The sequence below is a fragment of the Aethalodelphis obliquidens genome, unplaced genomic scaffold (assembly GCF_003676395.1).
Source record: "Aethalodelphis obliquidens isolate GAN/ISIS:26980383/991018 unplaced genomic scaffold, ASM367639v1 scaffold20, whole genome shotgun sequence".
In the NCBI taxonomy this organism is placed as follows: domain Eukaryota; kingdom Metazoa; phylum Chordata; class Mammalia; order Artiodactyla; family Delphinidae; genus Aethalodelphis; species Aethalodelphis obliquidens.
In genome coordinates this window covers 3266310-3279462 of record NW_020837964.1, presented here as the reverse complement: position 1 = coordinate 3279462, position 13153 = coordinate 3266310, and the positions used below count along the sequence as shown (strand labels likewise).

Here is a 13153-nt window from a genome sequence, read left to right as displayed (position 1 = left end):
GGTCCTCCTCGATCCCGTGGTGCTCCGCGGCGCGGCCTCGTTCTCTTCCGGTCGTGAGTACCCGGGGCGTAGAGGGCGGTCGTTGGCTGGCAAGGTGAGCAGCGGCTGGCCGGCGGCAGGTGAGGCGGCCGGCGACCGGTCTGCGTCGCGAGGCTGGTGAGGGTCGGGCGCAGGGAGCCGCCGGGCCTGCGTGCGCGCCGCGCGGCGCCAGCAGGAACCGGCGCTGGGCCTCCGGTCCCGGTGACATTGAGGCCGGCCGGCGGGGGCTCCGGGCTCCGGAGCTGCCCGGTGGCGGTCTCTGTGCCTCCCAGAAGCATCGGCCGGTCCTCGCCTGCGCTGCCGCGGCCGCGGGCTGGCTTCGGCTCTGACCTTGGAGCGTCCGCTGGCCGCGGGCGCGCACCCTAGGGCAGGTCGCTTTGCGGGCTCCCGGCCACCCCTTCAGACGGTGCTGCGCCACTGCCCCGGGTGTAACGGGGCTCAGGGGCAGGCGTTCGGCGTCCGCCCACGCGCGGGCCAGGCAGGTGGAGAAAACAAGGGAAACGGGAACGAGTTCAGCCCTGATTGTCATGCTTCTGCCCGTAATGGGTATTTTCTGAATGCGTTTGGCATCCTTTTCGTCATCGGTGGGGTCCGCTGAAACGTCCAGTTTTAAGGGAGGGGGAGGTAGGGGAGCTAGGCATGATTCAGTGAAGGCCCAGGTGAGAGGGGGGTCATCCAGGTCATTCGTTGTCCAGCAGGGTTTGGAAGTGGCCCAGGGCCCTGTTTGCAGCCTTTCTCCCGGGTTTCCCCTTCCTGTCTTGTGCACACATTAGGTCTTAAACCAAATAATGAATGCAGTGCGTGCCACCGTCCCTTTGAACTGTTGACTTTTTTTCTCTGAACAATGGAGCCCATCATAGCACATTCTAGCTTTTCCAGAGTCTCCTTTAAAAATATTTTTCTCTTTGCTTTGTAAGAAAGCTAATGTTTAAAAGACAAAAGCAGAGAAACGATATGCAAAATAACCCAAAAACCCAGTTTTCTCCGAATTGCCTTAAGTGCATACATATGGTGCTTGGTTTATAATGAAGCTCCGTTAAGACGTGCTGACTGCTGAGAAAAAAAATCTCATCGTAGGTTAATTTGTGAATTCAGAGTCAGTAATGAAGAAGGGATCAGTTATGTTAGGGGGGAGAAGAAGAGAAAAGAATTGCATTGACTTCCAAAATGCATTGGGGCAAAAAGGAATCATTCCTAATAGGTGTTTACGCTTATTCATAGGGAAGGTACGTTTTTGTCTTTCAGAATGTTGGCTACCAGAGTATTTAGCCTAATTGGCAAGCGAGCAATTTCCACTTCGGTGTGTGTACGGGCACACGGTAAGTGTAACTTTTCTTTGTGCTCTGCTCTGTTTAAGGCCCTGTGCTGGAGTTTCAAACACAGAGGGCTGAGATGGCTAAGATCCTGATCACGCTGTTGAAACTTGAGGGGAGGTATAAATATGTTAATGGGGCATACTTCTAGATTAGAGAGTTATTTATGAATCATATTGAATTCTGGTCTGAGTCTTTGCTTAGACTGGTATTTTCCCCCTTTTCCTTCCCTTCCCATATTTTCAGGTTCAAGTTCAAGTTCCACCCCTTTTAAGAGATCCCCACTATACCTGACTTTAACACTCTCTCCCTCCGACAAAACTCCCAGCCACTTACCTTGAACATGGTTTACATTATTGGGACAATGGAAGGGAAGGAGCTTGGAGTTCCTCGCCTGAACTGGGTTCAATCTCATTTCTACCTTGGACTAGTTACTCAAGTTTAGGAATCTGTTTTCTCACCTGGAATATATGTAAGCAGCTTAGTGCAGTGCCTGGCACATAGCGAGGTTAGTTTTGCATTTATCAAGCGCTTCTTTGTACTTGTCACTGTTAGGCACTTAGAATAAAAGAATATGAGATACGAAATCACTCCCCAAGGCTGTTTGCAGTCTGGAGAGGGAAGATACATGAAGGCAGCGTTTCAGTAAGAGAGGGACCCTGAGGAGGAACATTTAGCCTGGCCTCTGGGGTACAGGGGAGGCTTCTAGAGGAGAGGCCTTGCTCTGCTGAAGGGCTAGTAGGTTTAACCTCAGCATTCCAGTCGGAGGGAGAACAAGCAGAAGGAGGAAATGCAAGTCAGCATGGCAGGTTGTGTTACTGAGGGGTCGAGGGCAAGGCTTGAGTGGTGGGTGATAAAGTCAGAGAGCAAGGCTTATGTATCCAGGGGCTCAAAAGCTGTTGCCTGAGTTGCTTGTGTGTGAATTTTTCCTTAAAATTGTGTCCTTTAATTGGCAGTACTGTTGTCTTACGTTTCTCTATATTGCTGGTATTGCTCAGGGTAACACGATGGACATAGACTCTAAAACAGATCATATTAGTAAGAGTATTATTGAAATATGTAATTTAAATGACTAGGTAATGAAAAAAATTAGTTGTTTAGTTAATACACGCAGAAAGAAGCACTCCTTCACTAAAAGCCTGGCAAGTCACGTAGGACAGAAATTACATTTTGTTTCCATTTTGGTTTTGCTAACGTATTTCCTTAGCTTTTAGTTTGTTTGCTTAGTTTAGTTGGTAGTATAATTTACAGAAAGGAAAATTTATCTTTTCTAGGTGTTACGTTTCTATGGATTTAGGTACACTCACACAGTTGTGTAACAATGACCTCTGTCAGGACATACAATACTTCCGTCACCCCCAGGAGTTCTTTCATGTCCCTTTGGTCGTTCGGATCTTCTGTAAGAAGTCAACTCAAACCTCCCTCGGTGGCACTGGCCGTGACTTATTCTTAGGGTATTGCGTTAGGCAGAGGAGGTCGGATCTAGTCAGTCCCTTCTTGAAGTCCCTGCTGGCTTCTTGTGCCTGGAGTACGAACAGCGCCCAGTCTCTCTGGTCTCGTCATGTCAGACCCAGAGCGGCAGAGAGCAGCCCACACCAGCCCTTCCTGTGGGCTCAGGCTCCCAGCCCGCACGGGTGTGCTGTTCCCCAGATGCCCCGCGCGGGCCCCTCCTGCCTCAGCTCCACAGGTGTGGACGGTTGCTTCTTTCGAATCATCACCCTCCGTGCAGGTGTTATTTTAGAACAGCCTTTCCTGACCACCTGTCCTGCCTTACCTTGCTTTGTGCTTCCGTAGAGACTGTGGATTTGGGGTAGTTTGAGTGTCGTCTGCTTCTAGAGCACCAGCTTTGGAGGCCAGGGACCCTACCGGGCTTGTTCATTGCCGCGTCTCCAGCACACGGTAGGCAGGTGGAGAGAACTGCAGTCCATTAGACAAGTCTCGTCCTTTAATTTTAGAGTTTTAGTTGTACAAGTCGCACACGAATACATGAACCGGTTCTCCACGTAAAACAGCACAGTCTGGAGCGCCATTGGTAGCCCTTGTGGGAAGTTCGGATATTTGTGTGGTGACACGTCTGATTGAGAGGGGAGCTTAGATTCACCAGATTGCCTCAGCAGAGGCTCCCCAAAATCCATCCAGTTTGAGGATACACATGCTAAAACCTGCACTAGAATGCAACGTCTTTGCTTTTCTCTCTTTAACAGGAATGCTTGGTGTGTTAACCTTTACGTGTCTGTGCTCCGCACTCCCCTCCCCGCCCCCACTTACTGGGGACCAGGCCCAAACTGCTGAAGAGCCCTTGGCAGCCCTGAGAGCACGGATTGGCCATTCTTGTTCTAGAAAGTGCAATTTCATGCTTAGAGTGCTTGAAGGTTATGAGCATTTACGTCTTTATAACAGCTTTATTGAGATGGAATTTACATAACACATTCCCCCACTAAAGGGTGCACTTGAGTCGTTTTTTTAGTTTATTCACTGAGTTGTGCCATATCACGCAGTCAATTGTAGAACATTCTCATGACCCCAGTTAGCATCTATTTTTAATAACTCATGTGTAACCTGAGTGCTTTGTACTCCACTCATCATTTTGAGAGTTTTTAAATTGGAAGGTAATTCTAGCCATTTTCATCTCACATCCTTTTGGGATAAGGTCGGGTATAAATATATAAGTACGCTAGGCATTTGCAAGTCACAGATACGCACCTAGAGAAACTTTACTGCTTTAAGACTCAAGGTTTTATTTCACTACTGTTAACGTGTTTGGGAGATTTTAATCATTGGGACTAAGCTAAATAGAGGTGAAGCATTTTTGCAGGACTTCATACCTCTAAATCAGTTTGGAACACAACATTTTCTTGCAGATGTAGGGTAGAATTGAACACAGCTTTTTGCAGAGGGAAAACCCTAAATAAAATTGAAGCTATTCCTTTTTTTCCCTGCTGTCTGAACTTTTTTCCTCTCTACTGGAAGAATACATGGGGACACACCCACGTGAAGGCACTAAAATTTCTCACTTTTTGAGCAGAATCATCATTTTTGTCCTCTCCTCTTTCCACTGATAACAGCTTGGGTTTAACTTGCCAGGGGTTTTGTGTGTTTAGTTACACATACCTGTGAGTATCTACATGTAACTTAGCTTTTTAAAAAGAAAACATAACCCTGATAGTGTTCTGTGACTTGGCAGGTACACAGTGGTCTTTCCATTTTGGGCACATGGATCTCTGTCATTCATTGTACTGTTGTAACTTGTTTCCTGCCATGCATGTACCACTGGTTCCCTTCCTCTGCTTGCCTTTTTCTTTTTTTTCCAGATCTCTCATTTCCCAACATGCTCTGTAGTTTATTGTTTGATTCCCACTTCTAGCACGTTGACACTGGTAGGCAGGAATGTTTGCGTTGTTCACTGATCACCCCAGGTTGGAGCCACGCTTGGCATACAGTAGGTGCTTGGTGTACCGTCGTTGAACAGGCCAAATGGCTCCATGATGGCGTGCTTCTAAGGAGCACAGCTTCTTAGTGCGTCCTTGGTTGGACACAGGTTGTTTGGTACTTTGCTGTAATAAGCAGGGGTGCAGTAACCAGCTTTTCATACATCTTTCTTTCTGAACTTTGAACCTTGTTTCTTTCATGAGTTTTTTTTTTTGTTTTTTGCGGTACGCGGGCCTCTCACTGCTGTGGCCTCTCCCGTTGCGGAGCACAGGCTCCGGACGCGCAGGCTCAGCGGCCATGGCTCACGGGCCCAGCCGCTCCGCGGCATGTGGGATCTTCCCGGACCGGGGCACGAACCCGTGTCCCCTGCATCGGCAGGCGGACTCCCAACCACTGCGCCACCAGGGAAGCCCTTTTCATGAGTTGTATATTGTTTTTGTTCTTCCCTATTAGTTGGAGTCCCTTGCAGAAGGGCCTTCACTTAGTCCGGTCTGCAGTCCAGTCCAGGGAACCTGAGCGCCCCCTCTGAGCTCTACATGAACACTGGTCGTTGCTGGAAGTGCCGCCTTGTTAGTGAGGCCCCTGGCAGGTTTTTGTTTTGCTGTGATGAAGAGCGCTGCTGTTACCCATCTGCCAGCCTCACTGTGCCGTCTGGGCCCCTCGGGACAGGCCTGCTCCCTGTTGCACGTGACAGTCCTGTGGCTATTTGGAATGGTGGCCACAGCCCCTGGGGTAACTGAAATTTTCAGGGTGCACATACACGTACTTACTTTGGTTTTTAGAAGCACCGCCCTGTTTGTAACTCTGAACCCATGTGAATTTTCAAATATTTATCCAATGCATGTTTTAGGAAGTGTTGTGAAGAGTGAAGACTATGCTCTCCCGAATTACGTCGACCGGCGTGACTACCCCTTGCCCGATGTGGCCCACGTCAGGAGCCTTTCTGCCAGCCAGAAGGCCTTGAAGGAGAAGGAGAAGGCCTCCTGGAGCAGCCTCTCCATCGATGAGAAAGTGGAATGTGGGTATTGAAGGGAAGCAAGGGCAGCTTGCGTTGGCCGAGAATTCTGGTCCTGGGCTGCTGCTCAGAGCGCAGCGTGCTGGGGAGGGTGGGTTCCTGTGGCTCTGTGGGGCTGTCCAGGGCCCAGGCCCCTTTGTCCAGGCTTGTTGGCTCCAGCGCCCCCGGGGAGGAGCAGGAACAAGGATGCAGGGCTCTGCGGAGGGCTTAGCGTATGAGAGTAGCTTCTCGGGGCCTCCCTGGGTGGGACTGGGTTGGCTGTAAATTATTGATGGAAGATCAGCGAAATTTCGCTGTCAGGTAGGAAAGAGGCGTGAAAGTGTTATGGGCTTAAAAAGACCCTTAAACCTTAATCTAAAGGAGAAGGAATTTCACTGCCTTTTTGTGCCCAGAGTAAACTCCGTAACTTCATGCATCTCCTTCCTTCCCCCTTATGTGTGCGTGGGTGCGTCCGGGCCTCAGGCCTGTGTTGTGTTCCTAGCTGTATGTTTGCCGCCCCCGTGTTGTGGGGAGGAGTGATGGAGCCCCGCGCTGCGGAGGGGCTGTCGGTCCCCATGGCCCTCTGCGCCTGCAGCGCTGTCCTTTCTGTCCCCAGTGTACCGCCTCAAGTTCAAGGAGAGCTTCGCAGAAATGAACAGGAGCACAAACGAGTGGAAGACGGTTGTGGGCGCAGCCATGTTCTTCATCGGCTTCACTGGTCTCATCCTCATCTGGGAGAAGCTGTACGGTGAGTGGCGGGGAGAGAAGGGGCCGTGTACCCGGAACGGCTGCATCTTTCGGTGCCCAAGAGTGGGCCATGGGGCCTCCACACAAAATCGGCGCTTCCGTCCTGGGCTCCATCCCCAGCTTGTGTACCGGGTTTGAGAGACTGGCTCACGTGAACGGAAGTGGTGTAAGCAGAGTCTGCTTTATTCTGAGCGGGCCACGCTCGGTCACGAACGGCTTCCTTTGTGCGGCCCGCCACGTATCCAGTAGTGCTTTCTCTGCTCGCCAGTCAGTTGTCAGAAGAAGGAGTAGTGGAGGTTAGCTCAAGGAGAAGGGAACGTTTACGCGTCAAGGGCTGCTTCTGCCGTCGGGGACTGCAGCTCAGTAACCAGAGTTCTGGGTCACCTAGCAGTTTCCGCCCGGCCAGCGTTGCGCTGCCTGTGTGCTTGTTCTGGTGCTGCCTGTCCTGCGTTCTCTCTGTCCAGCCGAGCAGGTATCTTCCCGTGCTGAGCAGGTGTGATCCTGTGTTTGTGGCCTGCCTGTGGACGCGGGTCGGTGACACACCTGTGACCCTCTGCTCTTCCCCCGCGTCACCTTTCGTTCTGTTTGTGCTCTGTGCTTGCCTGTAGACCCATTGTCTGTATCCTGGAGAGAGGACGCTCTGCTTTTAGCTTAAGTATTTTATTGCGTGCTTTTACAAACGAAGGAATAATTTGGAAATACTGAGTTGTCAGTGCCCAGGATTCGAAATCAGTGTGTTCGCCTGTGTGTGGCTGTCAAGTGGCAGATGACTGTGCTGCTCGGGTTGCCAGTGAGATGGGGGAAGGCCTCCCCCGTGTAGCGCGTTGGCTTGGAAACGCCTGGTCAGGACAGCGTTGCCTCACGAAGTTGTTTTGGACTGCAGTGTACGGCCCCGTCCCGCACACCTTCGAGGAGGAGTGGGTGGCCAAGCAGACCAAGAGGATGCTCGACATGAAGGTGGCCCCGGTCCAGGGCTTCTCAGCCAAGTGGGACTACGACAGGAGCGAGTGGAAGAAGTGAGGGCCGCGTTCGCACGCTGGAGCCCCCCGTCACCTCCCTGCAGCCCCGCACGCTTACGGGAGCGTTCTTTCCCAGTACCAGTGCTAATAAACGAGCAGTTTACGTGACGTCCTCGTGGCTGCTTCTTTGATGATAACTGAAGGAAGTGAAAGCGTCGTTCGAAACACAGTAAGTTTCTCTCAGGTGTCCGTATTAAGTACACTTTGGGTATAAATGAACTGGCAAAAATAAGTTTTATTAGGGAATAGCATATAAAAACTAAAAATATACAGTGCTGTGGCATGGGATGTTTTGACAAGAGATTTTTATGAGAGTGAAATCCCCATCACAGTAGCCAGACTGACAGACCTCACCGTGGTCGCTTTTCTCCTGGGACTGTCTCTCCCCTTGAAATTGTGAGTGTTGGTTGGAGTGTGTGACCACGAGATTGGGAAGGGCAGACCGAGTTCAGCGCTCCTGCCTTTTTTTAATCTAAGAAGCAACAGCGAAGCCAGTCGTAGGCCGGGCAGGAGTTAAGGAGCCCTGCCCGAGCCCTCGGCAGGCGTCCTGTGGGGGCTTCTCCGTCTATCCTGTGGTTCTCTCCCCTTGCTCTAACGTCCGTTCCCTTCCCTGGGTCCTGGAGCCCCTGCGTAGGGAAGCAGAACAGATTCCAGAATAGAGCTGGTGCAGAGGGGTCTCCCAGCAGCATCGGTGCAGGGGTGGGTCGGGGGGAGCTGTGACTGGGAAGGGAAGTTGGTCCCTAGAGCTCGACCAGAGGAATATCACAGGAAGTTGGCCTCAGATAGGCTTGTGAGAGGGCTTGAACCAACCAGTGTAACAGGAGGGGCAGGTGAACTGTAGCCCCTGATCGCAGTATCTCCCGCTGCTCTGGAAATGGCCTTGCTGGCTTGTTCTCAAGGGCCAGCTGCCTCCCCGGGGGGCCGTCTGGGGGGAGAGGAAGGGCCGGGAGCTGTGGGGTGCGAGCCTGGCTGTGAGGACCAGTGTGGCTCTGGGTGGCTTGGACCTCCCTCGGGCAGCGCCATTTTCAGCTCCTTGCCAGCGAGGGCTCCTGTGGTGGGGCTGGAGTTCTGACCCTTGAATGATCACTGGTGGGTCCCCTGCCATGGGCCAGGCGCTCACCGTCTCACTCCCCAGAACGACCCCAAGAGGAAGGGGCCCTTCCCGGGTTGGGTGGTGGAGCTGAATGCAGCTAGAGGCCGAGGGCTCTGCCTGAGTGGGAGTCGGGGGTGCTGGAGACTGACCCCGGGATTGCTGCTGCCCCGGAGTGGCTTCACATGGAGTCTCCCTGAGCCTGGGGGCTTCCCCCGGCCACGTCGGAACCACTCTTGCACTTGCTCAGAGGATGGCCTCCTGTACCTCAGCGTCAGCTTCCAAGATGAGACTGTTGTCCTCTTCTGTCTCTCTGTCTTTGTGGGTCTATGCCTTAAAAAAAAAAAAAATCCCTTTACTGCCATTTTCGTGGAAATTGAGGAGGAAACAATGAATGCTCGATCCAGCCCACCATCCTTAAGCTGGAGGTCTACTGAGCACTTATGCATGGTCTACATGTTGTGAGAGTAACAGTGAACACGACCCTTGGGGCTCACCATTGGGGCTCCCAGGAGCACCGAGGACGAGTGAAACAACGGACAACGTAATTAGAGGGTTCGAGAGGGCTCAGGGTGGTGATGGAGGGGGGGTTTCAGCTGGGGGTGGGAAAAATTCGAGGTCGGTGGTGGGAGACGTCCCCGAGGAGGTAGCCCTTGAGCTGAGACTTGATGACTCTCGCCCACCCTTGAGCAGAGGCAGGGACGAGGGGGCACGGGTGGAGACAGTCATGCTCGAAGGACCGCGGACGAAGGCCCTGAGGACGGAGCTCACTCGGTTCGAGGACCTGAAAGATGACCCGTGGGGCTGAGCCCATGTGAGGGAGGAGGGGAAGGGTGTGGAGAGCATGGGGGCCCAGGAGAGAGGGCAGGCTGAGCTCTCTTGGGGGGTGTGCTCATGTAGCCGCAGACAGGGCACTCACCCTGCCCCTCCCAGGGTATCTGGGGAGACTGTTGTGGTTCCTTGTGTAACATGAAGTTGGGGCAGGACTTGGAGAAACACCAAGAAGGCTGACGGGACAACCACCAGCTTAGCTCCCCGGAGGCCAGAGGGTCCCTGTCCCCCCCAGGAGTGGAGATTCTTCAGAGTGGGGGGGTCCCTGACCAGCCCAGGCTTGGACTCTACCTGGGAGCGTTGCAAGGCCCTGCTGGGCTGCTGGCTCTCACCTGACGCGTGGAGAGCTCCTTGCCGTTTAAAGTGTGTTTCATCCTTTTCTACTCTTCTTATTTTTGCCTGTCAGTCAGCGCTCACCTTGTTACCGGCTGGCAGCTTTCTACCCTGTAGAGCTTAAAAATCATTATGTACAAAGGAACAAGTAACAGCAGACGTATCAAACGCAACCCTAGATGCCAGAAGGCAGTGGAACCATAGTTTCAACTAGAATGATAAAGTCAGCTCAACTATTAAGCAAGAGCGAGGGAAAAAATAAAGATATTCACAGGCGAACATGAGGAGTATTGATTACCAACAGGCCTTTGCTGGCAGAAGCGCTGAAGGACATAATCCAGGAAGGAGAAAACTCGGAAGGAGTGAGCTATAAGCAAGAAGGGGGAGCAAAGGGATTGGAAACCATGAGGGCAGATCCACCCAAACACTGGTTGCCTACGACAATAAAAGTGACCATGACCACTTTGCGGGGGCGCATTCTGGGGAGGTGAAGGCTGTGGTGGCGTACTTTTTGAATTTCTGTGAAACCCCGCATAGAAGTGGTAACTAGAGAGCAAAACCAAAAACCCTGTTGATAATACCAAAAAATGAGGTGAGGAGATATTACTATGAACCGACCCCCGTGATCCCCCGAAGTACAGATGGGTGGGGGCAGATCAAGCACGGCCACAAGCCCTGCACAGTATCCGCTTTGGTGCCAGGGGAAGCAGAGGGAAGCAGGGACAGCTGATGGACCTGAGAGCTGAGACCCCGGGGTAGCCAAGGATTTTGCCAGGGAGGAGGTGTGGTGGGACCAGCTGATGAAGCTGGGAGGGTTGTCAGGTCCAACAACGGGCGAATGCTGGGGGCCCTCAGTAAGGTCCAGGGGGCAGGAGTACTCTCAGTCCTGACACTGACCCTCCTGGGCTGACCTCTGAGACGGGGACCCACACTGCAGTGAAATTGCTGAGAGTGGGATCAGACTGACCAGGGCAGGGACGGCAGGGCTGAAGGAAAGGTGAACCCCAGATATGTGTGGAGGAACTGAAGACAGGCCCCAGATCTCAGAAGGCCAGTTGCCATATTTTTCAACCCCAAATGAAAACAACCTTGTGAAATTAGAAACGTTATCCTGAACCACACCTCCTTCTAGAAGTTCAGGAAAGCGAACTTCAGCTTCGACAATGGATTAACGTCTGTCCAACATATTTCAATGTCTGGGTCCTGAGACACACAAGGAAACAGGGAAGCGCGAGCAACGCTCAGGGATAGAAGCAGCCAACAAGAGTGGGGGTTGTTGGCCGGCTCTCCCCCCAGCACGTCAGTGTGTGTGTGTTCAGTGGGTCCGTGAACTAAGCCGCCGTGGTGGCAGGGATGGAGGCCGTGCAGGCCCCATAACCTAGACTTCCTTTCCCCGAGGCTGACCTGCCGGCCACGGATGTCGTGTACCTAACCTGCCAATGGCGGAGACCATTGAGAAGCCCCAGCACGGCACCGGTGGACTTCCTTCGTGCATCAGCGGGCTCACTGGTCCCGCTACCCCTCACCTAGAGGCAGCGGACTTCTGAGCACTCAGTGGTGGGCACTTGGGCGATAACGCTCTCAGGGAATGGGATTCTATCTTACAGGATGCAGTATATGCCTTTTTTATATCAGTTTTGCATTGTGGGAGAATATATGTAGCATGAAATTCACCGTTTTAACCATTTTTAAGTGTGTAGGTCAATGGCATTAGGTACCTTTGCATTGTTGTACAGCCATCATCGCTCGCCATCTCCAGAACTTCCATCATCCCAAACTGAAAATTCCATACCTGTTAAACCGTAGCTCCCCATTCTCCCCTCCCCCAGCCCCTGGTAACTGCTCTTCTACTCTCTGTATGAATTTGCAGACGCGATGAACCTCATGTAACTGGAATCATACTGTGTGTGGCCTTGTGTGTATGACTTATTTCACTCAACATAATGACCTCAAGGTTTGTTCATGTTGTAGCATATGTCAGAGTTTCCTCCTTTCTTTTTTAAGGTCGAATAATTTTCCATTATACGTATACACCTCATTCTTTGTATCCCTGTGTCCTGTGAGGGACATTTGGGTTGTTTTCTTCGGCTGTTGTGAGTAATGCTGGTACGAACATGGGCGTACCAAATTTGTTTGAGTCTCAGCTCTCGATTCTTTGGGAATATACCTAGAAGTGGGAAGAGCCAGGAAGTAGGTAGCAATGCTTTAACTGTCTGCATGTCGTGAGACCCAAGGGCATTTTCCATCCTCGTCAAGGAGAATGCTAACTTTCTTTCCTTTCATACGAAATGATGCTTTTAATCAGGGACCAGTGTGTGGTTCTCTCTTTCTCTCTTAGACTGAATACATGGGCCAGGGATCCGAGGTGGAAAGGGGAGTGTCTCCTTTCACAGTTACACCTAATAACACATCGACAGGGTCTTTGTTTCCCATTTGTGAACACTCTCTGTTGGTGTGGAGGTCTGATTCCTTAGGGAATGAATGAACGCTTCCACCAGGAGACGCCACAGTGGGCTCCCATGAGCTGGAGATTGAGTTCGCCAAGACTGGATGGGCTTCTCATGCCGCTGACCAACAGAAAGAGAAGAGGGTTACTCACTCTGTGGGACGTGTGATCCTGAGTATAAATGGGAAATGGGGTTTGTGTTACATAATGGGGCTGAGGAAAGCTATGGCTAGAACCCAGGGGACTCTCCTGGGTGCCTCTTACTTAGATCTTCCAAGTCCAACAGTCAAAGTCAACGTAAAACAGTAGTTCACAGTAACAACAAAGAGACAGGACCACCAAGCATTCAGACCCTATTCATGACCTACGTGAATGAAGGTCACTCCAATAGGTGAAGAACCTCAACCAGCTGAGCCCTGGAGAGGGGCGAAGGAAGCAGAATGGGAGCAGAAGAAGGAAGTTAAGAATGTTAATTATGGCTTCGTGACTGTTCAGAAGTCAGGACGGCAGCATCCAGGCGTATTTTCTTCCTTGCTTGTTGTGTGTGCCTGTGTGCGTATTAACTCGTTTTTCTTTTCTGCCTTTCTTCTCCGTATTGTTTTCTACACGTTTGTTGGAGGTTAATTTTATGTTTTAGTCCCTAGGTAACAATATTCAGATGAGACTGTGACTGAATTGAAGGAGCAAGTCACATGGGCCCAGGGATGCCTGCAATGGCTCTTGGGACTCATTTTGGGCTGAGGGTGAGAACATCTTCCTTTGTATGAAGGCCGTTTGCATCTTGTTTGGTGGGGTCGTAGAGTTGTCTGATGCTGTATGGAGGTTCTTAAACGTGCGTGGTCACAGAGTAGCCTAAGAGATGGACAGTGCCCGGTAAGTTACTGTCTTGGCTTCAAACCTACCCTTCCATAC

At 51.6% G+C, this 13153-nt stretch overlaps 1 protein-coding gene and 1 non-coding gene across 4 annotated transcripts; one reads left to right on the top strand and one right to left on the bottom strand.

The window, feature by feature from the left end:
- The first annotated feature begins 5 nt into the window (after window positions 1-5).
- On the top strand, window positions 6-7648 carry COX4I1 (cytochrome c oxidase subunit 4I1). Of its 3 annotated transcripts, none has more exons than XM_027119066.1 (5): window positions 6-119; window positions 1285-1358; window positions 5632-5799; window positions 6392-6523; window positions 7406-7648. In XM_027119066.1, the coding sequence occupies exons 2-5, from the start codon at window positions 1286-1288 to the stop codon at window positions 7540-7542; spliced, it is 510 nt and encodes a 169-aa protein (XP_026974867.1). In that variant the 5' UTR covers window positions 6-119; window position 1285; the 3' UTR covers window positions 7543-7648. The 3 variants fall into 3 exon arrangements, with proteins under 3 accessions (XP_026974867.1, XP_026974868.1, XP_026974869.1); XM_027119067.1 differs by having other exon boundaries at window positions 32-94; XM_027119068.1 differs by lacking the exon at window positions 6-119 and adding an exon at window positions 138-156.
- Window positions 7649-11954: 4306 nt separating this feature from the next.
- Window positions 11955-12085, bottom strand: LOC113627427 (U6atac minor spliceosomal RNA). The gene has a single exon (XR_003435546.1). It is a non-coding gene; the product is annotated as a U6atac minor spliceosomal RNA (small nuclear RNA).
- Between the last annotated feature and the right edge of the window lie 1068 nt (window positions 12086-13153).